This window comes from Stegostoma tigrinum, chromosome 27 (genome assembly GCF_030684315.1).
Source record: "Stegostoma tigrinum isolate sSteTig4 chromosome 27, sSteTig4.hap1, whole genome shotgun sequence".
NCBI lineage: Eukaryota > Metazoa > Chordata > Chondrichthyes > Orectolobiformes > Stegostomatidae > Stegostoma > Stegostoma tigrinum.
Window position 1 is genome coordinate 28,639,830 of NC_081380.1, and position 25,509 is coordinate 28,665,338.

The 25,509-nt window shown below is 39.9% G+C and overlaps 1 protein-coding gene across 4 annotated transcripts in view; it reads right to left on the reverse strand.

Annotated features, from left to right (window-relative positions):
* The window catches only part of LOC125464660 (seizure protein 6 homolog), an 853,304-nt gene that overhangs the window by 62,599 nt on the left and 765,196 nt on the right, over positions 1 to 25,509 (reverse strand). For all 4 annotated transcript variants that reach the window (XM_059655252.1, XM_059655251.1, XM_059655253.1 and 1 more), the window contains one exon: positions 12,524 to 12,720. In XM_059655252.1, coding sequence (XP_059511235.1) covers positions 12,524 to 12,720 — 197 coding nt within the window. The remainder of the gene's footprint in view (positions 1 to 12,523; positions 12,721 to 25,509) is intronic.

Here is a 25,509-nt window from a genome sequence, read left to right on the forward strand (position 1 = left end):
GAGAGGAGAGTATGGGTGGGGAGGTAGGTAGGCTCTCTACCTCCCCACCCATACTCTCCTCTCCTCCTATCTTTTCCTCTATCCATCTTCAGACTGCCTCCCCCTCGCTCTCTATTTATTTCAGAACCCTCACCCCATCCCCCTCTCTGATGAAGGGTCTAGGCCCGAAACGTCAGCTTTTGTGCTCCTAAGATGCTGCTTGGCCTGCTGTGTTCATCCAGCCCCACACTTTGTTATCTTAAATGATCAGTGAAGCACATTTGGACTCTGTGGAATTCCCACGCAGTAATTCTGAGGGAGTTAGTCAAGAAGTTTGAATTTCTGATAGTCCAATAGAATAGGGGAATTGCCTATCAGGAAAGTTTCCAACCCTGAGTTATATTAGGAGGCTTTGAAGCCTTTTGCGTATGTACCTGCACAGCGATCAGGAAATGTTATGCAGATGAAAATCAATATCTAACTCCTGATAGCCATAGAACTAATCCCCAGCATCCATTGGTCTGATTAGGCCTGGCCACAACCCCAATGACCTGACATCCCCCTAGTTAAGTAGACCCCACCATCCAATTCCTCTGACCTACCAGTTTCCCCTGATCTCCTTACCCCCTCACACTCTCACAATCCCCCAACCTCACAGCCCAACTATCCACCATAGCTCTTGCTACATCACCCAGCTACCATCATGCCCACTTACCTCTTCCATTCTCATTTATTAAAGCACTAAAACACTGTTTAAATGTCCTAAAAACCTTTCAGTGCATGAAGGGCATAAATGACCAGGATATGCTTCTGATGCTGTAAAAAGTTGGCCTCCCCTGATGATTCAGAATTGTGAAGGAGGACTCCAATTTTGATGAGAGTCTGGATGTCTTGAAACTTGGTCATTGTGGAGAAAAGTTGGAGCAGAATTTGATGGTTGTCCAGGATACTTATTTTCTTCTTTAAAACAGAACCAGAGATTTCTTTCCCACCTCCACCTAAGCGAATAGGTGAGCCTTGGTATAATTGCTAAGCTGAAAATGCCAATGCAGCACATACTATGTATAGCGGTGGACTGTCAGCCTAGATTAAGTGCTCGATATTCTGGAGTTCTGCTGGAGTTCTGGTGGATATTCAGGGCTATTTAAAAAGGTTCGGGCTTTAAAGCCTGCACAGCCAATTATGAGGCTAAGGTGGCTTTTCAGAAGATAATGTGTGAAATAATTCCTACTCTGCGGACAACCCACAGACAAGGGATAGAAAGAGAAAGTGCTGGGGAAGTTCAACTGGTCTGGCAGTATCCCTGGAGGGGGAAACATAATTAATGTTTCAAGTCCAATATGAATTCTTTAATATGAAGACTATGTTGCAATGCAGCAAATTCTTGAGGCCTATTGCAACTATTTTATTTGGCTGCTTGTAATGTGACTTCCACATGGATGGCAAGGAGTATAAACAAAAATATACATATGATGCCATCAACATCTGGTACAGCTTGTTCTGTGTGTCAAAGTTCTACCCTGCCTTTAAGCAGAGGTTTACCCAACTGAAAGATCTAGGCATCCATACGTGCTCCATTCATCTTGCATGGTTAACCATGTGTTCCTTTTACTAAAACTGCTGTTCCTAATTTTCCTGTACTGCAAAAAGCCTTGTATATTAACACCATGATAACAGACTTGACCACTGAAGAGATTTTAGGCGACAATTCTGTGATATTTGATGTATTTCCTACCTCATCAATTTGTTATTGTTCAAGTACCTCTCCTGTATAATTGGCTCCTAAATGTATCCTGCAATTTATGCTCACGTTGTACAAGCTGTGAGATATTTTAACTTGCAGACTAATTATGCTCAATTAGCTGTTTAAGGCGCTCTAATGGTTACAATTCAATCTGGCTCAATTAACATTGCAATAATTAATCCGTTGATATGTAGGGCGAGCAGAATGAATGGTACAGTATTAGCAAAAGATGAATGTGCAATTTATGTGGTTGACTTTTTCTGGGTCATATACTTCAGTAATGTATGTAGATGACTATTATTTCACGATTGCAGGCAAATTAGCAGGTTATATTTCAGAAGAATTGATAAAGGTTGGTATAGTAAGAAAAAAAGTTGTCCTTTATGTTTCACAGTGAACAATGTTTCTCACTGAGTTGTTTTTGTGTAACTTAATGGAGCCCTCTTCAGGAAACCTTAGAGACCAGGCTCTCCAAAAGAGCAGTGCACAAGACCATTTCGCGAAACACCTGCAGGATTTCCTGAATGCAAGTGATACTTCTTTTTAAAAAAAAAATCAGATTTCTACTGAATAATATGAAAGTGACAACAGCAAAGTTAAGTAAAATAATTGAAATCAGAAAACAATACCTGTGTGCATATAAGATATGAATAACTGGGCTTTTCAAAAATATTTGATTTATTACTGTCATGTGTACTGAGGTACAGTGAAAAGTGTTGTATCTGCTTTATAGGCAGATTATACTATATAAGTGCATCAGGATAACAGAGCAGAGTGCAAGATATAATGTTATAATGTTAAATATACAGCTAACGATAAGGATTTGAGAGATTGCAAAGTCTGGTGCATAAATGATTCTTCTTTATTTTTTGTGCGCCCTTTGAATATTAGAGAATGATGAGTGTGTGTCTCCTAACGAAAGCAGCTAACTGTAAAAATGAAGGTATGATTGCTATGGTATTGAGATTTATAATCCAGTTTTTAGATCTGGTGTTTGAAACATCTGTTACTGAAGAGTGCATATCATTCAACAGGCAAATAACTTGATAATAATTTCCTAATAATAATTATTAGCAATACTAATTCCCTATAAAAAGCCTTGTATATGGGCCAGCCTCTCGTGGAAAGTCCAATGTCATAAAGGCCTGCCTTTTTACAAACCGATCGTCGTGACTGCCAGCATCAGTGAATCTGGCCATTCTATGTCCAGAACTTTGCTTCAGGAACTGGATATACAAACATTCTCCTGGCATCACTGTAAAAGCAGCCTCCAGTTCTTTAAGGCTACCTGAGACACCAGAGCTTAGACAAATGCTTGGGGAGTCAACATATGACCAAATAAGGATTGACGTAAAAAGGAATGAGACGAAACCTTTCGATATTTTAGGAGAATGGAATTGCCACTGAGAACGGGAAGAGGAACAAAATCTTCCAAACAGCAAAACAGTAAGCACAGAAGGAGGCCATTCAGCCCATCAAGTCTTCACCAGCTCTTTTGGAGAACAATCCAGGTTGCTTTACTCTCATTGTTATAGAGATAGTAGGAGCTGCCGATGCTGAAGAATCTGAGATAACAAGGTGTAGAGCTGGATGAACACAGCAGGCCAAGCAGTGTCTGAGGTGCAGAAAAGCTGATGTTTTGGGTCTGGACCCATTTTTCTGAAGCAGGGTCCAGATCCGAAACGTCAGCTTTCCTGCTCCTCTGATGCTGCTTGGCCTGCTGTGTTCATCCAGCTCTACCCCCTGTTATCTCTGCTTTGCTCTCATGTTGTTCCTTCGCATACCTGCAATTTTATCTCCTTCAAGTTATGCAACTCCCTTTTTGGAGTCTATGTTCCCAATGCAAAACGTCCTCTCTGCATCAGTGGTGCTGGGGTGGAGGCAGTCAAAAGCTTCAAGTTTCTGGGAGTAAATATCACCAACGATCTACCCTGGCCCATCCACCTTAACACCACCATCAAGACAGCAGACCAATGCCCTTACTTCCTCAGAAGGCTAAGGAAATTTTGTAAGACTCTGAGTAATTTTTAAAAGGTGCATCACAGAAAGTATCCTATCTGGATGTATCACAGCCTGGTATGGCAAATGCTCTTCCCAAGACTGCAAGAAATCACAGGGAGTTGTGAACACAGACCACTCCATCAAGTGGACCAGCCTTCCTTCTGTTGGCTCTGTCTAAATGTCTCTCTGCCTTGGGAAAGCAGCCAAAATAATCAGAGACCCCTCCCACCCTCTTCCATTGCACAGAAGACACAGAAATTTGAAAACACGCACCAGCTGATTTAAGAACAGTTTCTTCCCTGCTGTTATCAGACATATAACTGGACCTCTCATATTTTAGATTAGATTTTTCACTGCACCTTCTCTGTAGCTGTAACACTATATTCTGCATTCTGTTCTATCGCCCTGATGTAGTTATGTAAAGTATGATTTGGCTGTTCAGTACGCAAAACAAACTTTTCACATGTTACAATAATAAATCAAATCAAAATTTAAAAATGCCTGCATTGATCCATTCTGTGCAGTTACAAGATATTGTGCCATTGTAATGTTAAATTTTAAATAGTTGCAAGACCTGAAAAAACACAGCAACAATTATAATTAGAGGAGTAGGAGAGTCGATGTTTCGGGGCAAGATTTTTTATCTGGGCCCAAAACGTCAACTCTCCTGCTCCTCTGATGCTGTCTGATCTGCTGTGTTCCTCCAGCTCCACACTGTATTGTCTCTGACTCCAGCATCTGCAGTTCTTGCTATCTCCGAACTATTGCAATTAGTTTGCAAATTTCTTTACTAGTAGAATTCCTAGTTTCAATGAAAAGAAGGCTGATTATTTGTCAATGCTGCACTGCACCAATTGAGAAATCAGGCTAGTTTAAAAAAAAACCAAAAGCACTGGTCAGCGAAGAAATTTACAGACTTGCTATGTTTACCCAGATCATACAACAAATTTAAAATGTAACATGAGAAATTGTGGTGGTCTGGTTACTTGTTTTCTGCTTGGAACATGTTTTGACGCAACCGATGTGATCATCTTTGTCACATTCATTCAGAATCACAGAACTGTTACAATGTAATGGTAGAAGGGTGTTCAGTCCATTGTGTCTGCACTTGTTAGGTGTAACTCTCTCACCTTTCACACCTATGGACAACAACACTCACCTAGTAGTGACATTGCCCAGTAATACAGTCTTTCCCGGCAACATCTGTACATCCCAAATTCAAATCATTTATTGTGTAAAGAAACTTTCCTTTGTGCAATCTTTGGTTCTGTCACCTTAAACCTGTGTCCTCTGGTTATGAAAGGCTAGAAATTGTGATACATGTAAATAAGTTAGGACAGCTCATTTTATTTCTGTAGTTCGGTGATACTGGGGAGATATACTGGTTATTTCATGGGAATGCTGCTCCTCATTGCGCATGGTAATTCATTCAGACAGAATGTGTGCCAACGTCAGCACATTGGAAATGAAAAAATGTTCCAGCCAAGTCTAGAGGGTGAATAAATTTCATTTTTCTCTCCTGGGGCTGGTATAGCAGAGTTTGAATTTTTATAAAGGTATTTTCAGTTTAACAGCCTTTGAACATATGTAAATCTATGAAGAAACAAGCCAGCCAGACCGGGAGTAAGAAAGTGAAGAGTTTGTTTTAGCATTTATTAGTCAGTTAAAAGTATAAACATAATTAAAAGACAAACCCTGTCCCAAATCCTTGAACATACACATGCATACTACCATACTAGAAAACGGAACAAGCTACGTTGGACTCGAAACATTCAAACTGTTTTCTCTTCACAGATGTTACCAGACCTTTACCAGAGTTTCTCCAGTGATTTCTGTTTTTTGTTTAATTCAGATCTCCAGCTTCTACGGTGCTTTGATTTATTTAAACTATAGTGTTAGTGCTAAAATTGAGTAGCTCTCCAGTACTCACTTGGGATAGGTGGAATTGGACAAAAAATTAAGTTGTTTGCTAAAAGCATGTGTTCCCTTGTTTGTTTGGAGGTCCAGTGATGTAACTGATGTATGTTGCTTGTTCTTCTTGCGGTCTCTTCTTTTAAAATTGCAATCAGTCCCCTTTTGCTAGAGTTGGTGCTGAGGCATTAGAAATTCCTTTCACATTTTCTATCTCTGTAATGTATTCCAACTTTTAATAACAATAGTGTCTGTCTTAGAGAAACTGTCTAGGTTTCTCTATGGGCAATTCCTCTAGTTACACCACTCTGCATAAGTCTTCAATTCTATGCTGACACTGAACAGTTCTGCAGTACTCACCTGGTTAGGTTCACAGATAATTTTAGAGAGATTAAAACTGAATAAGTACAGAACTGTCCTTCTAATCACTCACACTGACCTCCCCTGTAACTCTGCCTGAAAATCTCCCATGACCACACCACTCTCACTCACCCTCTTACCCTATGACCCTACAACTACACATTCTGACATAATCCAACTCCATAATTCCCCACCATACTGCGATCCCCTGACTACACCCGACACAGCATTACCATACATCCCTTGATCACCTAACCATCCTTCCAACCAGACCTGACCATGCCTCACTGTCAGGTTATGCTTCTGAACTGGCTACTCATAATGCCCTGAGCCAACTATCGTCTGACCTATATCTCCCATCTGCTACTCCACCCACCAGCCACTCTACCCACTTGCAACCTCACCAACTTTTATCACACCCTTTCACTCACTCATTCATTCACTTACTCCTTCACTAGGACAGGACCAGGAGCTAGTGCTGTAAAAGCGTGCAATGTCCTGACTTCCCTCTGATTCTACAGAGCTGCAATGGAGCTCTCTGCACTTCTCCGAGAAACCGGGCTCAGGAGACCTGCCAAGAAATAGGGTTGCAGAGTTGAGATGAGGAGAAGGTCAAGTGCAGCATAAATCCAATCAGATTGGAATAAAGGAGGAAATTGATGTATTTGTATCCTCTTTGTCGCCATTTGAATGAGTATCTGCAGTTAACCAGGAAAAGCTTGGTGATATAAATTGGTGACTTCAATTGATATGGCATTGCTTTGCAGATGGACAAAGGTAGTACTGATCATTTTGGAAGTTAACATGTCGACAGCTAATGCTAAGCATTAATTTGTCACAATCAGTGTGAACACACCAGAGAGAATGGATAGACTAATATGACACCAGAGACAAGTTGATCAAGGTGCATAATTTACACATGGTTGCATTGGGCCAGTTGCTAAAACTTTTCACTGAGAGTCAAAAGGTGTGGGGTCAAAATGGCCGAAACTGGAAGTTAGTGTTGATGATATGAAGCTGATGAACTCAACATTGAGTCTTGAAAGCTGTAAAGTGCCCTTTGGCAAAATGTGACACTGTTCCTGCAGATTGCATCGGGTTTCACATGAACACTGCAGCAGATCTAGGACAGAAATGTGATTACCAGAGCACGCTGGAGCTATAAAATGGCAAGTGACTGGAAGGTGAGGCATTACTAAATTTGAATCATTTGAATTCAGCTACTGTAGCTAATAGTGTTGAATATTGGGGTCCCTTAAAACTGAAATTTTCCGAGTACTTACTTTGAGGCATGAAATTCATTTAACAGTTATTACCGAAGTAATTGACTTTCCAAAATTCCAGTATGGGAAAATGAAAGGGGGTAATTCCAAGAAATACAAAGGTCACGATGCATGTTGAACTAGCATCAACAATTTATCTGGTGATAACTGTACCCCAATAACAGTGTGTTGTTTTTGAAAAGGGGACTTGGTTTTTAGAAAGAACGAAAGCTAACCTTCAAATGGAGGTGGACAAGGAGAAAAATCTAACATCATAAGTTATTGTCGCACAGCCATGAGACAGAAAGGTTCAGACAATTGAATGACAGAGAAAATAATTTTTCCGTGGAAATGTAATACAGCAATAAGTGCTATGGGGCAGAGAGACTGCTCACTGGGGAGTTCTTACTGAGCAATCCTCAGGCAGTGCTCCTCAACACGTGGACCTTGTTGGTAGCAGTCCTCATCCAGCAGTCTTCAGAGAGCTGTCTTCTCCAGACTGAAGATGAACTAGAAGAGGAATAAGATCCAGGGAAGAGTTCCCTTGCATTTCGCCTAGTGTGAGATGCTGCCTCCACAACTTTAATTAGGGCAACACATTTTGTTCCAATAGCTAGCTTGACCCCTGGTATCGATGAACCATTTCCAATTGTCACAGTTGTACACTTGCTTTAATTGACTAATGTATCGTGTATAAACTGCTGTTTTTTAAACTCAGTAAACTCTCTGAAAATTGCTCCTAATCATGACCTGCCTAGATTAGGTAACTTTGTCTGTGAGCTCCGAAATTAACAATATAAATAGAAAAAAGGAAGTTAGGACATCGAGAGTTCCCGGTCAAGGATCTCATAATGTCCTTTGCTTGTTTGGGCGGCATGGAGGTTCAGTGGTTAGCACTGCTGCCTTATAGCGCCAGGGACCTGAGTTCGATTCCACCCTCGGGCAACTGTCTGAGTGGAGTTTGCACATTCTCCCCGTGTCTGTGTGGGTTTCCTCTGGGTGCTCCAGTTTCCTCCCACAGCCCAAAGATGTGCAGGTTAGGTGGACTGGCCATGCTAACTTGCCATAGTGTTCAGGGATGTGTAGATTAGGTGGGTTATAGGGGAATGGGCTTGAGTGGGACGCTCTAAGGGTCAGTTGTTGGGCTGAGGGGCCAATTTCCACACTGTAGGGATTCTATGATTCTAAGTTCAGAAGTAAGGAAACAGTCAATTAAATACTTCTAAAAACTGCTTATTGCTTTAAGTATCGAGATGACATCACCAAAGTAGATAATACTGGCAGCAATTGTGAGAATAGTATAATCTGATTTTGAAGGATTTTAATTTTCTACTGAAGTTTCATTGTTACGTAGAAAATGTCAATGTTCAAAGTCAGGAATAATTCCACATGAGAAACCTCTTTTTCTTTTAAGTTGCACATGCACTCTTGTAGTGTTGGCACATATCATAGGATTTCATGAGAATCTGGGATGTAAGTAAAATCTGTCTTATACTTGGGTTGCCATTTATGGGAGAATATACAGTTACTGTTAAATTATTCTATCCAATTCATTTTATTTACTTTAAAGTCAATGCAATTTTGTCAAACAGACTCCGAGCTGCTGAGTGCTTAAAGAGCGAATGAGTGGAGAGCACATGTCCAAGTTTTGTTTCCGTTACATTCCAAACACTTGGATTGTGCACTGTTCATTGTCAGTGAGATTTCTGGAGAGGATCAATAAAACCCATTCCTGTCACTGCTACAGCTTGACAACTCTGAGTCTAATTATATATTGTACTGGGATTTGACTAAAATAACATTTTATTTTCATCCTTGAATACCTTAATTTGAGATATTGAATTTTGTGACAAAGATACAACATAATATTTCTTTTGCACACTAAAAGTTCTACATTTAAAGGTCACCTTGAGACAAAGCCAGGCATGTTAGTGAAAAGATTTCGCAATCATTCCTTTAAACCTAAGGCCAACCGCTGATCTTAATTGCAGACCTGCATTAAGACCCAATTTTCACAATAAAAGCCGAATGATGGTAACAGTTGAAAAATACTTCAATCACTGTGTTATTTCTTTTTGATTCATTTTATCACCCAAAAAGAAGCCTAGCTGATTGTGATTTCCTTTGCAAATGGGTGATGATACTTTCTCAAATGAACAGCATGCTTTCTGTCACCGACAGAAGAGTATTACATGCAGCTTGACACTTTGGTACTGTGCTGAGGGCTACTGCATTGTTATAGGAGCCGGTTTCTGTCTAAATCTATAAACCAAGACCTCATCTTCCAGCTCAATTGGACATGAAAAATTCTAGGACATTATTTGAAGTGCACGAGGGGGACTTTTCCTGGTACTGTTTCTCCTACAGTCAACAGCTTGTGCGCAGACTATCTGGTCATTAATTTCACTGCTATACGTCCACAAATTAACTGTTATGTTTGCTTCCACTACAACAGTGATGATAGCTCAAAAGTACTGCAGTGACAGTGAGGTGCTTTGGGACTTGCTTAGTCATGAAAGGTGTTATATAAATGCAAATTGTGCCGCCTTTTCTTAAGGCTGCATGAATGCACACTCATCAATCCCCACAACAGCTTATGCACCACTGATCTCAACAGAACTGTCAATTTTAAATTGAATGGAAAACCTGCCTGATTTAAACATGTCAGTGATCCAGATGTGTAAAGAAAAAGCAATTTTAGCAGTTAGCAAACGTATGTGTTCCAAATGACATGGACTATTAAAAAAAGGCAATACTGGTTGCCTTGGAACCAATGAAAAAAATAGCTCAGTTGAACATTTGCTGATAACCCAGATGATCAGATAGGTTCTTGTGGAATATCAAGAATGTAGTGAAGGAGAGCAAAAGTAGTCAAAGTCTCATTGTATACTTTACTATTAGTGCTGACTAGATGTGGTGAAATAATACACACCTCATTAAATATTTAGAAAGTGCCCCAAATAATTAGTGAAAAAGCACAAGCAGTATTTTAGCTCTGGGGTCAGGAGGCCAAACACGCATTTCTGGATTCATGCTGGCCCATGAAGGGTCAGGATTATGATGCCCATTAGGGGGTCAGGATTATGAGGTCCATTAGGGGTCAGGATTATGATCACTGCCTAATTAAAGATGGAAGGCAGACTTCCAGGATGACAGATACTCAGAGGATCCTCCAGTATTCTCTGATCACAGAAGTGGGAGCTGATTATGTATGTCAGAGAAAGAACCTCAAGAAGAAGATGCCCTCTGAAGATATTTGGAAACAATTAGACTGTAACTGGCCACAATGGCAATGCTGCTGCAGCAGAAGATGATCTTCTGCTCAGGGCGGTCTGGAGCCACAGTCATGACCACCTCAGTGGGTAAGTTGTGGTGGGGTCTTTTCAATCATTGCTGGATACTCGTATTTCCTCCTCAGCCCTTGTCCTCGCAAATCTGTTACTAGGCTTTGACTGCTGAAGGAGGTGGACCTGCAGCCAAGATTTCTACCTGGTCTCAGACGCTGGCCTTAACTGGCCTTTAATTGCCTTAATAGGCTGCAGACTGATGGAGGCTAAGTAGCCATTAACATCTTGATTTTCATGATGTGCCACATGGAGCGGAACCTAGAGATGTTGGTGTAACCACATGGCAGCTGCCTGGTTGAAATTTTCAGACTAACTTCATCCAGGCAAGTGGAGAGCATGCCTTACTTATGTATTGCTCATGTTGGACAGGCTTTGGGAAGTCAGGAGATGAGTTGCTTACCTCAGACTTTTCAGCCTTTAACCTGGTCTTGTAGCCACAGTATTTATATGCTGGTCCAGGTAAGTTAGTGCTCAGTTGTAACACAGAGTTTGTTGTTGATGATGATGGATACAGTGATACAATATCATTGAATGTCGAAGGGAGATTGTAAGATTTCCTCTTGTTTGACTTGATCATTATCTGACACTTGTCACTTACCACTCATCAGTCCAAGCCTGAAAATTGTCCAGGCTCTGCTGCATGGGAGCACAGGCTATTCGATCCACAATATCCTCAACCAAAACAAAGTCTGACACCCTCTCAGAATGAACTGTGCAATTTTACAACAACAGTTTTTACTGGGAGTAAAGGTTAATTGGAAGTGCTGGAGCAATGTACGTAAATGGAGAGGAGGCCCAACTTAAGGGTGAATAGAGGGAACACAATCAGCTTTGATTTCTGTATACTGCCTCACATTATTCCTATCAAAAGGAGATACATTCTGCTAATGATGCTAATATCCCTGAGTGATCTGATTAAGTTTCCTTGGAAAATTGCAGCCAAAATCATCTTGAAAGATGAAATCAGAGTGACTTTCCAGTTCTAATACAGTACCATCAATCATTCAGAAGATTAAAGCAGGTCTCTTTAGATCATGATTTCTGCCGTTTTAATTATTTTGATTGGCATACACAGCTGAGGATTTTATAATTACGTGTCAAATCTATTTGCTAGAGCAATTCTTAAGTTGACACTGCTTAATGAAACAACAAAGACAATTAGTTGCTCAGTAATAAATTGTAGGACTGACCTTTAACCATTAAGAAAACTTTCTACCCATTACATTTGGAATAATGACTGAGCGCAGCAGGTGGCGGAAACTGGAGGAGCAAATACCTCCCATGGTAATGGGGGCATTGGAAGACACAGCAGCTACATTTGGAAGCTGCCTCGTAACCACATTGCCAGATTCTTGGAAGATTGGCAGGAAATGAAGTGCAGATTAATACACAGGCTTAAGTATCTCTTAATATGAGAATTTCAGTGGATTTGTCTGAGGGAGCTTGTTTTCTGCAAGGATTTATGTGTTGCCTCCAAGTCGTAAGGACAGCTGTGACTGATGATGCCTATGGGGACATGCATAGCTCAGACTGCACAACACTCTTGACTCATTACAACTGCGCAGCTGTAATCCTGTTTCTCTCACACCTCATGCCAGTGGGGAATAAAGTTCATGAACAAAATCTGTAGGAGTGTGAGAGACATGAATGACATTGGCTCTCAAGCTATGAGCACTACAATAATAGTAATTATTGTGGCAAGCATTTACCACAGTCTAATTATTGGCTGTCATTTCTTTGGGGGTCTGAGGAAAAGGATTGAATCATACCCCATTGAAATATGTGTAAAGAATTACCATACATATGAGAGATATATTCCACAAACAAACCTGGACCTATCCTGGGTGCAGGACCTGCTGGATTTCCGTCAAAGAAATAAATTGCAAAGTTTAATTAGACAAACAAAATCTTTGGCTCACCGTAGAAGTGAACGACAAATCCCTGTTGATATCCAAACACATTGGTTGCCGGATCAGATTGGAACTGAATGGTGACATCTGCCATGGTTGTGTACAGTTTGAATGGATGATGAGTGCCTGTGTACTGGCCCAATAATCTTGCAGTTAGATCATCCCCATCATAAAAAGTGAGAACATCATTCTGTCCCATGTTTAACCTGTAAAGACACACAGTTTTCAGTCACATGTGGAGTCCAATAGTTCCTAAAACAAATGAATACTAAATGCATGCATTGTTCAGTGTGATTCCAACAAACGAATGGTCTGAGGTAGTAATGAAGATATGAGCTGAAGATTCAATAAATTATTACTATTGCTTTATAGACATTAAATGATGACCATAATAATGACGGACTATGGATAATTAACTTTTGACTTCCAAGATCTTCGGACTTCTATGGATAGAAATGACACTAAAAAGGGGGGGAAAAAGACAATATGGCTGACACTTGTTGCAGTAAACTCCAGGAAATCTGTGGTTGTTTCACTGGCCGAGCTCGTTTGTTTATTCACAGATGTTTCATTACCCTGCTGGATAACTTCATCAGTGCAACCTCCGATGAAGCGCTGTTGTGTTTTCCTGCCTGGTATTGAAACTCTGGGGTCCGTTGGATTTTATTACCTCATTTCTGGTTTTCCTTCGCAGTGGAGTATACATAGGGTCTAGTTCTATGTGTTTATTGATGACTTTCTTAGTGGAGAACCAGGCCTCTAGGAATTCCTGTGTTTGTCTCTGTTTGGCCTGTCCCAGGATCTTGGTGTCGTCCTAAACGAACTGGTGGTTCTCCTTATCTGTGTGAATGGAGATGAGCGAGTATTGGTTGTGTCTTTGTGTTGCCCGTCGGTGTTCATGTACTCTTCTGGCCAATTTTCTTCCTGTCTGTCCAATGTAATGTCTGTCACAAATCTTGCATAGAATTTTGTATATTAAGTTGGTTCTGTCATAGTGGGTAGGGAAATCAATGTGGAATAAACAATATTGTCTGAACTGAAAGTAACACTTCTATTACAAGAGACCTAAACCCTAGCCTGACTTGAACAGACTCATATGTCCATTTTTCAACTTAACATGTATTGGAAATGAAACTCATCTTTAATTAGCCAGCTTGGAAACAATAGTCCCATACATAGAATACATAAACAACCACTATTTCGAACTGTTAGTTTGGCAAAGCATGGGAAATAAATTTTTAACAGCAGAACTGGAAGAAATTTTCTCTGTCTTTCTCTGCCTTTGTTTGGGATAAATAAATCAACTGCTAACAGCATAAATTTGAGAAGTATTTAAACTCCAAGAACTCAATGATATCTACAATATCACACTGGTGAATGATCCAGGATACACTAACTAATTGTGGTCTCAGGTTAACACATTACACCTCAAGGCAACGCCAAGGACTTCAAATTAAATATTCTCCCTTCCCTTTTGTATTGGACACAACCCCTTTTAACTCAGTACCAATGTCTGCATGTTTGAGTTTTATGTCATATCTTCATTATTTTTCTTCAAATCAGGAAGTCATAAAATTCCCCTTACATTTTTCACTTAAGAAGGCCTTGTAATTGGCTCCTTACTTTATTTCTGCTGAACCGGTTGGTGTGTGATTTAGCTGTGTCTTAACAAAGAACAATAAATCTTTGCTATAGTCAATCATGGAGGTTAAAAAGAGGACAGACAATTCACTCCTCTACACCAGGTCATAAGAAAGATTAAAACAACAGGATCTATGTTTAAAGACATTTACTGTAACAAAACACCAAATAGTCTATTGATTAAACTCTATCTTCATAGGCAATTATTGCTTTAAATTACAGAACAAACATTTAATACAACCAACTCACTATCAGATATTTATTATACTGTTCTTCAAGTAGACATTCAGTTCTCACAAAATCAGTCCAAAATAATTCCTAACTCTTATGTGTACTTGTGATGTTTTGGTTCCCAGCCCAGATGTTTAACTCCAGAACTCTCTTAAGTTGTGAAAGTTTTCTTGGAGATTCATACTCTAGCTACAGCTAGGCAAAACTTCTAGCCTCAGTCTAATTTCTCAAAAATTTGGTCTTCCCAATTCAAGCCTGAGCTTCTTACTGTATCCAGCACAGTGAACCAATGAGAATTTTAGCCTTGAGTTGCACTGTCCCTGCCCTGAATCTTAGCACGACTAACTGTGTCTGAGAGATCTTAGCAACATCATGGAAATCCTTCCCATCTCAAAGCCCATTTCCATTGTAATGTGAATCACATGGGTACTATGTCCATGTAGAATAGCTGATTAGTTACCCACAAGAGCTCAATTCTCTTTCCTTTTAGAGTCAAATAGACAGTTTAAAGCATAACTATTTGCAAGCCAACATTCTGAACTTTTCTGGGACTTTGGGGGCTCAGAGTTCTTTCCCAGTTAGTGCAGAAGCTGTTGCCACTATGCACTTTCTTGCTCATAAAACAATCTGGGACCTTTTTAACATTCAATAATCAAATCACCCAGGTTTAATGTCAGGCTGACTAAAATACAGGTCTCATGATTCCATTCAATTTACCCCCCTGTTAAAGATATAGTCCCAAACATAACTATTTTGTAAACATAAAAATGAAAAGGCATCATGATAGTGTTGAGCATTAAAATATTCCACTGTCTGCACTGTCATATCTTAAATTAAGCATCTTGGAAGCATCACAGTGGTTTTCCTTCAGGAACTGAAATATATGAAGCACCTTTGTTTTACAGTCCTCTTAACAGGGATTCTAGATCTTTTTCAGAGAATTCACAATTGCTTTCATTATTAGCAGGCTCCTTTTCTCAGCTAGAACTGAAAGAACTACAGAAGTTGTAAATCAGAAACAAAAATAGAAGATGCTGGAAAGGCAGAGCAGGTCTGGCAGCATCTGTGAAAAGAAATCAGAGTTAATGTTCTGGTCTGGTGACCCTTCCTCAGAACTGCAATCCTGCCATCAATTATGCAATTGTCTTGCAGATAGTTGAACAGCTTGTGCATTTGGATGATATAGCCAGAAGCTTTTGGAACTTCGGAAGGCGAGATGGTGTCCTTCTCTTTGCATTAGAAAGTAACCAAAGCCTGAAGAAAGCCAGTTTATTTCCCCTCACCAATTGATGTAAGCTTCCAATTAATACATCAGAGACTATATTTTGTGACCCAGCCACACTGTACCTCTTGCAAGGAAGTGAACGCTGTGGACGAGGGCCATGGAACTGCCTTCCCAGTTTTTCCACCACCCATAAAACCAGTTTTGTATGTCCTTATATATGTGTGCATTGGTAGGACTGTATAGGGAGGTTAGAATTTTAATAAGTAGAGTTATTTGTTGACAGTAGTTCTTTCCTCTAGCTAGAATCTATTTCTGAAACTTGGACCCTGCTGTCTGTTGACCTAGGACTAAAAGACAGGTAAATTGGGGAATTTTGTGAGATTTGATAACATTTTTAACTTCCGTGATGATTCTGGGAATAGCAGGTCTTGACTTTCAGTGTGCTCCTCAGTGAAGAGTGACAATTGTATACTTCATCCAGTTTGATTAACCTTGTTAAAAACAACACTACTCACTTCTAATAGTCCCGCTGGATTTTACATACCAGGAGGTATAAATTCTCAGTTATAATGCTGTTTAGCTTCTGGAATTTACACTTCCTTTTGTTTTCCTTTAGAATCAGTCTGAGACATTGGTCCAAATTCAAACATTTTCATTTCCTCCCTTGGTTACAGATTTTTAAATGTCTTAATCAGCAAAAATATGATATTTAACCATCTAACCATTGGAGTTGTCTTTCTTCTGCTTAAACAGAATGGGAAAAGCACAGAAGCAGGCTACCCTCACTCAATTAATTACCGATTTATTTACTAATATGCCTCACCTTCTCCACATGACTGTTTATCCATTCTTCCTTTTAGATAGCAATCTAATTCTCTACCACACTCTCAGGCCTTCCATTTTATGGCCTAATCACTCAATGTATGTAAAGTCATTCCTTCATGACTTCACTCTTTCATTTCCAATTACGTTAAATCTGTGCCCATTAGGTCTTGAACCTTCCATCAGTGGAAACAGTTTTACTCTGTTTACTCTGTCTGGATTTCTCATGATTTTGAACACTGTTATCAAATCTCTCAATCTTCCCATCTTCCCTCAACTGTACCAAGTTATCAACACAAAAGGAGATCCTCATAGTGTGGCTAAAATCTCAGCTCTCTGTTGTGGAGAGAAAGTAAAATTTTAAGAAGAAATCTGTTTCTGTGCTGTGCAATCTATGACTCCATAAAAGGCACCTGGACGGGCACTTGAATAGGAAGGGTTTAGAGGGATATGGACTAAATTGGACTAGCTTAGTTTAGGATACCTGGTTAGCATAGAGGAGCCGGACTGAATGGCCTGTGCCTGTGCTGTACATCTCTATGACTATATGAGTCAAAAAATGTGAACTGTTAGCATGGGATAATTCAACCTTGAAAATACGATTTCTGAATTGATGAACCTTTTAGGAGATTTTTCCACAGTTCACAAAATAGAACGAAGAGCTGAAATGGAAGGACAGGAAGCAAGTTGAACTAATCTGTTTCATCAAACCAATGGAAAGATTCCCCATTTACAGGCAGCTCCATAGTAATTTACGTGTAAAACTGTCAGGCTCAGCAGAAGCAGCTACCAAAAACGAAGCAGCAGCTTGAGATCAAAGCAAAGCTGGAGAAAATGGTGGACCAATAAAAACAGATGGAAATGCACAGCATACACAACAATGAGTTGCTAGTCATTTTTGAGATATCCTTTCAGATATAAATGCCAGCAATGATAGAGGAGCAATCTAGTGAAAGATGCCCACAGGATGTAGTGGAAACTAAACAACAACAAAAGCAACAAATGGAAGAGGTTTTGGATCTCAACAAAGCAAAAACAGGAAGAAAATTAAAGAGGCTGGACAGTTTTTTTGAGCAGATCATGAAGGAGAAAATTTACTGGACCAATACACGAGTAAAATTCTGGTAGGATTTAAAAATATCCAAGGTGAAAAACCATAAGTCTGGAAATGAGCTAGAAACTCTTCAGGAGTAGAAACAAAGAAAAAAAGTGCAGGAGTGGGTCATTTGAGCCTGCACCATCATTCACTGTGACCATGGCTGATCGTGGAATCTTAGTATTCCATTCCCACCCTCTTTCCATACCCCTTGATCCCTTTAGGCACAAGGGCCATATTCAACTCCCTCTTGGATATATCAAATGAACAGGCCCCAACAGCTTCCTGTAGGGGAGAATTACACAAGTTCACAACCCTCTGAATGACAAAATTCTTCCTCATCTCAGTCTTGAATGGCTTATCCTTTATTCTTAGACTGTGACCCCTTGTTCTGGACTTTCCTAACATTGGGAACATTCTTTCCTCATCTAGCCTGTCTAGTCCCTTCAGTATTTCATATGTTTCTATGAGATTCCTCCTTATTCTTCTAAATTCTAGTGAGTACAAACCCAGCTGATCCAGTCTTTTTTCAACTGTTAGTTCTGCCATCCCGGAAATCAGTCTGGTAAACATTCACTGGACTCCCTCAATAGCAAGAATGTCCTTCCTCAGACTAGGAGACCAAAACTGCACACAATACTCAAAGTGTGGCCTCACTAAGGTCCTGTATAACAGCAGCAAGTTATCCTTACTCCAATACTTAAGTCCTCTCGCTATGAAGGCCAGCATGCCATTAGCTTTCCTTACTACCTGCTGCACCTGCAGACCAACCTTCAGCAACTGTTCCACATGACACCCAGATCTCATTGCACCCCACCTTTTCCTAAACTGTCACTGTTCAGATAATAATCTGCCTTCCTGTTTTTGCAACCAAAATGGATACTCTCACACTTATCCACATTGCCCACTCAGCCAGTATGTCTTCATTCTTCTCACAGTATGCACTGCTACCCAACTTAGTGTCATCTGCAAATTTGGAGATATTGCATTCAATTCATTCATCCAAACTGTTAAGGTATACTGTGAACAGCTGAATTTCCAGCAATGACCCATGTGGCTCCCAAGTTGTCACTGCCTGTCACCCTGAAAAGGACCTGTTTATTCCAACTCTCTGCTTCCTGTCTGCTAAACAGTTCTCTATCCATGTCAATACATTATCTCTGATACCACGAGCTTTAATATTCCTTACTGATCTCTTGTGTGGAACCTTGTCAAAATCCTTTTGAAAGTCCAAATACACAACATCTCCTGAAGCACCCACTCTATCGGTAACATTCTCAAAAAATTCCAGAAGTTTTGTCAAGCATGATTTCCCTGTAGTGAATCCATGCTGACCAGGACCGATTCTGTCACCGCTTTCCAAATGCTGTTATTACTTCCTTAATGATTAATTCTAGCATTTTTCCCACCACCACTGCTAGGCTAACCGGCCTATAATTCTCCATTTTCTCTCCCTCCTTTTTTAAAGAGCGGGGTTACATTGGCTACCCTCCAGTCCATTGGAACTGTTCCTGAGTCTACAGAATACTGGAAAACGATCACCAATACATCCGCTTTTTCTAGGACTAATTGCTAAAATACTCTGGCGTGCAGAGCATCAGGTCCTGGGGACTTACAGGGTTTTCATCCCACCAATTTCCCCAATATTGTTTCCTGACTAATAATGATTTCTTTCAGTTCCTTCTTCATGCCTGACCCTCCGTCCCCTAGCATTTCCTGAAGGTTATATTTGTGTCCTCCTTAGTGAAGACAGATCGAAAATATTAGTTTAACTGGTCTGCCAGTAATAGCAATACCATTCACTTTAACTGGGAACTCAATCAATAAACAACACAATGACTAGGAGATTTTCTAATCCTCTTTTGTTTTTTTGTAGTCCAGGGTCTTGTGATTAAGAGGTATGTTTTGTCCTTTTTTAATGAACAAAAATGAGACAGAGATGATGAGCAGTCTGTTCCAACGCCAATAAACTAAACAGCTTGTGAGGCCTATTTGATTTTAAAAATTTGGAACAATAGAAGCAGCCTCAATGGGTAGGGTCAAGTTCTCACAGGACCAGGACTTGTAGTTATAACTTACAGCAGTTGCTGGGGCCTTGGAGCTTGAAGTGGAAGCTTGTGTTCTTCTCTCTGTTACAGCAAAATGCTGGGGTTCTCTTCCTGCTGCTAGAATTGAATGTGAGACAATCTATTTTACTGAATTTGCCTTTGCCCAGGGTGTGTTTATGACATGGTGCTATATTGAAAGAGTTAATTAGTAGTAGTTAATTTATCTGTTATTTTGTTAAGCATTTCAATAAAGTTACAGTTAAGCTAATTATTTTATTTTATTTTTATTCTGACTGTATTCTAACTGTAGTGTAGTAATAGTGTTTTGCTTAAAGCCGATAATTGACCAATTGAATTGCATCTCGAATACAACGCCTTAGATTTACCTTTAAAATAAGAAAAAGTTAGCATCCAGACTATCTTCTTAATATATTTTGAGGAGGCTTAGTCTGGTCCAATACAAGTGTTTCACTGCACCATGTGTTAAACCCTGAATAAAATAGCAGACACGTAAACCTAAATTAAGCCCAAGTATTTTTTCATTATAGAAAACAATACAACACAGCACAGGAACAGGCCCTTCAGCACACCAAGCCTGTGGCAATTTCTAATCCGTATTTAGACTTGCTACTTATTGCCTATATGCAGTTTCTATCCCTTCTGTTTGCCTCCCATTCATATGCCTATCAAGATGGACCTTAAATGCTGCTAATGTGCCTGCTTCCACCACCTCCAGTGGCAGTGTGTTCCAGGTACCCACGACCCTCTGTGTGAAAATCTTCCCTGCACTTTTCACCTAAACTTTCTTCCCCTCACCTTGAACTTGTGCCCTCTTATAGTTGACCTTTCCGTGCTGGGGAAAAAAGCCTCTGACTGTCCACCCTATCTATGCCTTTCATAATTTTATAGACATCTAAAAGGTCACCCCTCAGCCTCCATCTTTTCAGTGAAAACAAGCCAATGTTATCCAACCTCTCCTCGTAACTAAAACCCTCCAGATCAGGCAACATCCTAGCCAACCTTCTCTGCATCTTCTCCAAAGTATCAATGTCCTTCCGATAGTGGGGCAACGAGAACTGCAGACAATATTCCAAATGTGGCCTAACTGAAGTTTCATTCTATTGTAACACAACCTACCAACTTCTATATTCGATGTTGCGGCTGATGAAGGCGAGCATGACAATATTTAATTGATTTTTATCATAGCAGAATTACAGTATGAATGTTTGTGTTCAGTATTGAAACAAAACAATGAAAGGGTTTTACAAATCAATTGGCAACGCTTTTTGATCAAGCACCAGCACATCCCCATATTATCAGAAAACGCTATCAATTGGCTGAGTTTAGGCTGGAGTCTGGAGTCTCTGGTAGAATACACCATGTTTCCACAGCAACCTTCTAACATAAACATTAACTACTCAGAGCCAGTGCCTGAAAACAGTTTTTCATATCTCCTTGACAGCATCTGAAGTGATTTAATTAATATTGTGTAAAACATTTTTATGGGTGCAGTGAGAATATGTAATCACCTCACACATTCTGGGGCTAAGAGAACATTTTTAGGTGAATTAAACAGTACAATTAATCTCAGTACCTCAGAAACTCTCTTAATCTTGTCTAGAACCTAAGCCAGAACAGTTGTTGGGAAGTAGAGGGAAGACAGCAAAGAATTTATGTAATAATATTGGCAGTTCTTTGTATCCACATCGGTTTAATTTAAATTGGGGATGGAAAGCAATTGCAGAATACAGGTTGAGACTGTAGCCTTTACCTATACACTCCAATATGCTAATTTCTTCCTTGATGTCATGTGGCGTGAAATAATTCAACTGTAGAATAGAATCAATGTTTTCTTTATTGTTCAGTCTTAGGTTGTCCACGTCACTGGAAAGCCCAGCATTTATTATCCAATCCTAAATGTCCTTGAGCATTGGCGAAGTGAACCTTAGGGAAACGTAAAAGAACTTCCACTCAGCACTTCAGGCTGAAGACGGTTGCCCACACTTCACCTTTTGCTTTTGCACACATTTGCTGGACTTATGCCATTGTTGAGGGTCAGAATATTCTACGTCTTCTCCTCCTCCCATTAGTCCATTGTCTTGTGTAACAGGAATGCAGCACTTATCCTTGAGGTGTTGTTTTAAGGGATCACTTAACTCTGCCTGTATGGCACTGTGCTTCTGCTGTTTGCCACACATTTACTTCTGCTCTGTAACTCTACCGAGTTGGTACCTCATTTTCAAGAACACTACAGTTGGTCTCGCCATGCTCTCCTGCACTATTTAGTCAACCAAAGCCAGTCACCTCGGCTTAATGGTGATGGAAGAGGCAGAGATGTGCTAGTGAGTAACTATAACATACTGCTTATGTCACTGTTAATCCCCAAAAAAGAATCATAATTCATACTTCAGAAGTATTCCAAGGGATATAGCCCCATCTTCAGTATAGGCAACATTATTCAACAACTACTTGAAGCTGACAAGATACTGCAGTACGATCAATATATTTCATCAACAGAATTAACAACTTGAGGGGGCAGTGGAAGCATGTTTAATCACAGGATTCTAAAGGAAATTGAATCACAAACCAAAAAAAGGAAAAAAAGAATTGCAATGATATAGCACAAAATGGCAGGGGAGGGGCATCAGCTGAATTGCTCCTTTAGTGGCTGGCATAGACTAGATGGGCTACAAAGTTTCCTTTCTGTGCTGTGACTGTTCTGTGTTTCTAAATATGCTCTGACTTTATTAGATAAATAAAAATCAATCAAAAAACTAATTACAAAAGAGTGATTTCATTGTTACATCTTCAAAGCCAATTGAGGGTTACGGAGGTAAAACAGTGTGAAGCTGGAGGAACACAGGAAGGTCGATGTTTTCGGTCAGGAGCCTTCGGGTCCCAACTCGAAACATCAACTTTCCTGTTCCTCTGATGCTGCCTGGCCTGCTGTGTTCCTCCAGCTCCACACAGTATTATCTCTGACTCCAGTATCTGCAGTTCATGCTATCTTCGGGATTTACAGAGCTGCAATGACATCAGATAAATGGGCGATTGCTAATTGTAAACAATGTGTTTTTCTTTTCTGATTTAAATTGTGGACTGAAATGGGAAAAGAACTGTTCTAAAAATCAAATATTGTCAAAGGATTAATGCAGTTCTTAAATGCAAGTAACTTTACACTTATTGTGAGTTAACAAGGTGTAGAGTTGGACGAACACAGCAGGCCAAGCAGCATCACAGGAGCAGGAAGGCTGCTAGAACCTTCTTCTAGGCCCAAAACGTCAGCCTTCCTGCTCCTCTGATGCTGCTTGGCCTGCTGTGTTCATCCAGCTCTACACCTTGTTATCTCAGATTCTCTAGCATCTGCAATTCCTACTATCTCTGAAATTCATCATAGCAGCGTTCACACAACTGCTTGTTTAAGCAGTTGTTGAAATGTAGTATACAGATGAGCAGGAGCCATGCTGTGTGTACAAATGGGGATTCAGTCAACAGCTGCTCTGTGACTCATGGCCAGTAATTGATGACAAAGGCCTCCTGCCTGACACGAACTCTGTGATTGAATCCCAGGTAACCAGATTGGAGGCATGGACCACATAGTGAGAAGCCATCTGACCTCCAGGTGCTCTCTGCAGTAAAAGCCACTGTAAGCCTGAAGAAACCAGTTTTTTTGTCAGCAGTTGTTTTAAGCAGCAACTTTTAACTGATAAGTCAAAGATCTGTTATAAGTTTAGACAGCCACCTTTATCTCCTGCAAACCAGTGAAAGGATCTGGAGGAGGAAGACTGGGATGCAATGCTCTGATCAGTACAAGAGCCATCTCAGCATATCTTATGAACAGAGACCACTAAACTGCTTTCCTAGTCTTTTCTTCCATCCTTAATACCAATGTTTTTATTCCTGGCTACGCTACATCTGTGTGCATGAGGAGGTATTTATGAGGGGATTAGAGTTTTAATTTGTGTTATATGCAGACAGTTCATACTGTTTACCTGTAGGTGGAGTCTATATGCTTGTAATAAATCATAATTCTTGTTGAGTACAGGAGCCTGTTCCACATTTTCTGTCAACCTGGGTCTGAAAATCAGGAATTTTGCATACCTCTGTAAAACATTTGACTTCTGTGACACTACAGGAAAAGCGGGTAAAAACTGAAAGAACTGCGGATGCTGTAAATCAGGAACAAAAACAATAGTTGCTGGAAAAGCTCAGCAGGTCTGGCAGCATCTGTGAAGAAAAAATCAGAGTTAATGTTTTGGGTCCACTGACCCTTCCTTAGAACACGATGTTGTCAGCACAGATGAGAACATTTGAGGAAGGGTCACCGGATCCAAAATGTTATTTCTAATTTTTTTTTCTTTACAGATACTGCCAGACCTGCTGAATTTTTCCAGCAACTTCTGTTTTTGTACAGGAATAGCGTGACTTGATTTCCAGTGGGTTACCCCAATGAAGCATAACATGATATAACACATATTTCTGAGTAGGGGGTTCTTGTGCTAATATTTACACAATCCAGATAATTCCTTTCTTCCCCCCCAAAAAAGAACATCAGATACAACAGAAATTGCACAGCAGTTTATTATTAGCACACAGTAGCTGTACCAATCAATATGAAGATGGTTAGACCGAAGCTGATAAGATCTTGGTTAGTGGACCTCCTCTTGAACATGTGTGCTGAGAACATTGCCTCATAAAGGCTGTCTGAAACAAATTCTTCTTTGCATTTTCAGTTTGACTTATTTCTGCTCATCTCATTTGCAATCATTCTGCAAAATAATGGAGTGGAATAGCAACCGAAAGATTTGTGACTTTTGTTTGAGAGAATGAGACACTTTTTTTGAAAGGTACGGTTCCATTTTTTAAATTACCTGGGCTTTCGCAAAACCTCAAGCCTTGATACATTGTCATGCCATCCACAATTCCTCAGCTATTATACCTGGGGTTATCCTTGGCATCATGCAGCTGCAATTGACTATCAGAAAGCAAGTCGCCAATGACAGCTTTTCTTTCACTGACGCTGCTGAGTGGTTAGTTGATGAATTTTTGGGACCTATTGTTCAATGAAAGTGGAATGCCATGTATCACTGTAATATCCTCTATCTCCATGCTTTATGGTGCTTGCTCTAGGAGTTTTAATTAAAATGAAATACATTAATAATACATGAACAAAAAGCTCAAAATGAGCTAAGATTGCTTGAAACAATCGAAGGTACTGTCTTAAAGTCAAATCACACTTCACTCACAACTGTTCAAGTCAGGATAACATAACCTAATGAAATCCCTCTTGTTTTATAATTGGAATCAAATTACCAGCTTCACACACACTCACGGGCACATTTTAACTGAAATAGCAGGAAATATAAATCTAAAAAAAAAACCTCTCAGCCTTTTACTAGTTAAGGTGGACATATTCTCATTGCTTACATATTGAAACCTAGCTGCAAATTCACATGAAAATGCTACAGTTGCACAGCATTTGCAGGTTCTATAATTAGCTACACAACAAAACTTAGAGCACCATTAATCAGTAGACATTTTTAAATTTGTTGGATTTTATCAAGTTGCCGTTACATTCAATAGAACTTGTTTTTATTATTGAGAGGCTACAGGCCAAATATAGTGCTGGCACACAATGACGGAAGCTAAGACTTAGGATTTGATAATATCATAAAAATTTAGAAGATCATCCCTTAAAACTGCTCACTTTACAAAATACTTTTGTTACATTCTTGTTCCTTCCGAGCTCAGAAATCTTTGGGAGTGAGATCTGTTGCTGAACAAAGGCTAAGGTAGAATTAAAAGATGCTCTCCCAGAGTCACACCATTGTTATGGTGCGGAAGGAGGCTGTTTGGCCCACTGTGTCTGATCCAGCTCCCAATCCCTTTATCTTTTCCTGTAGCCCTGCACATTACTTCTAGTTAAATAATC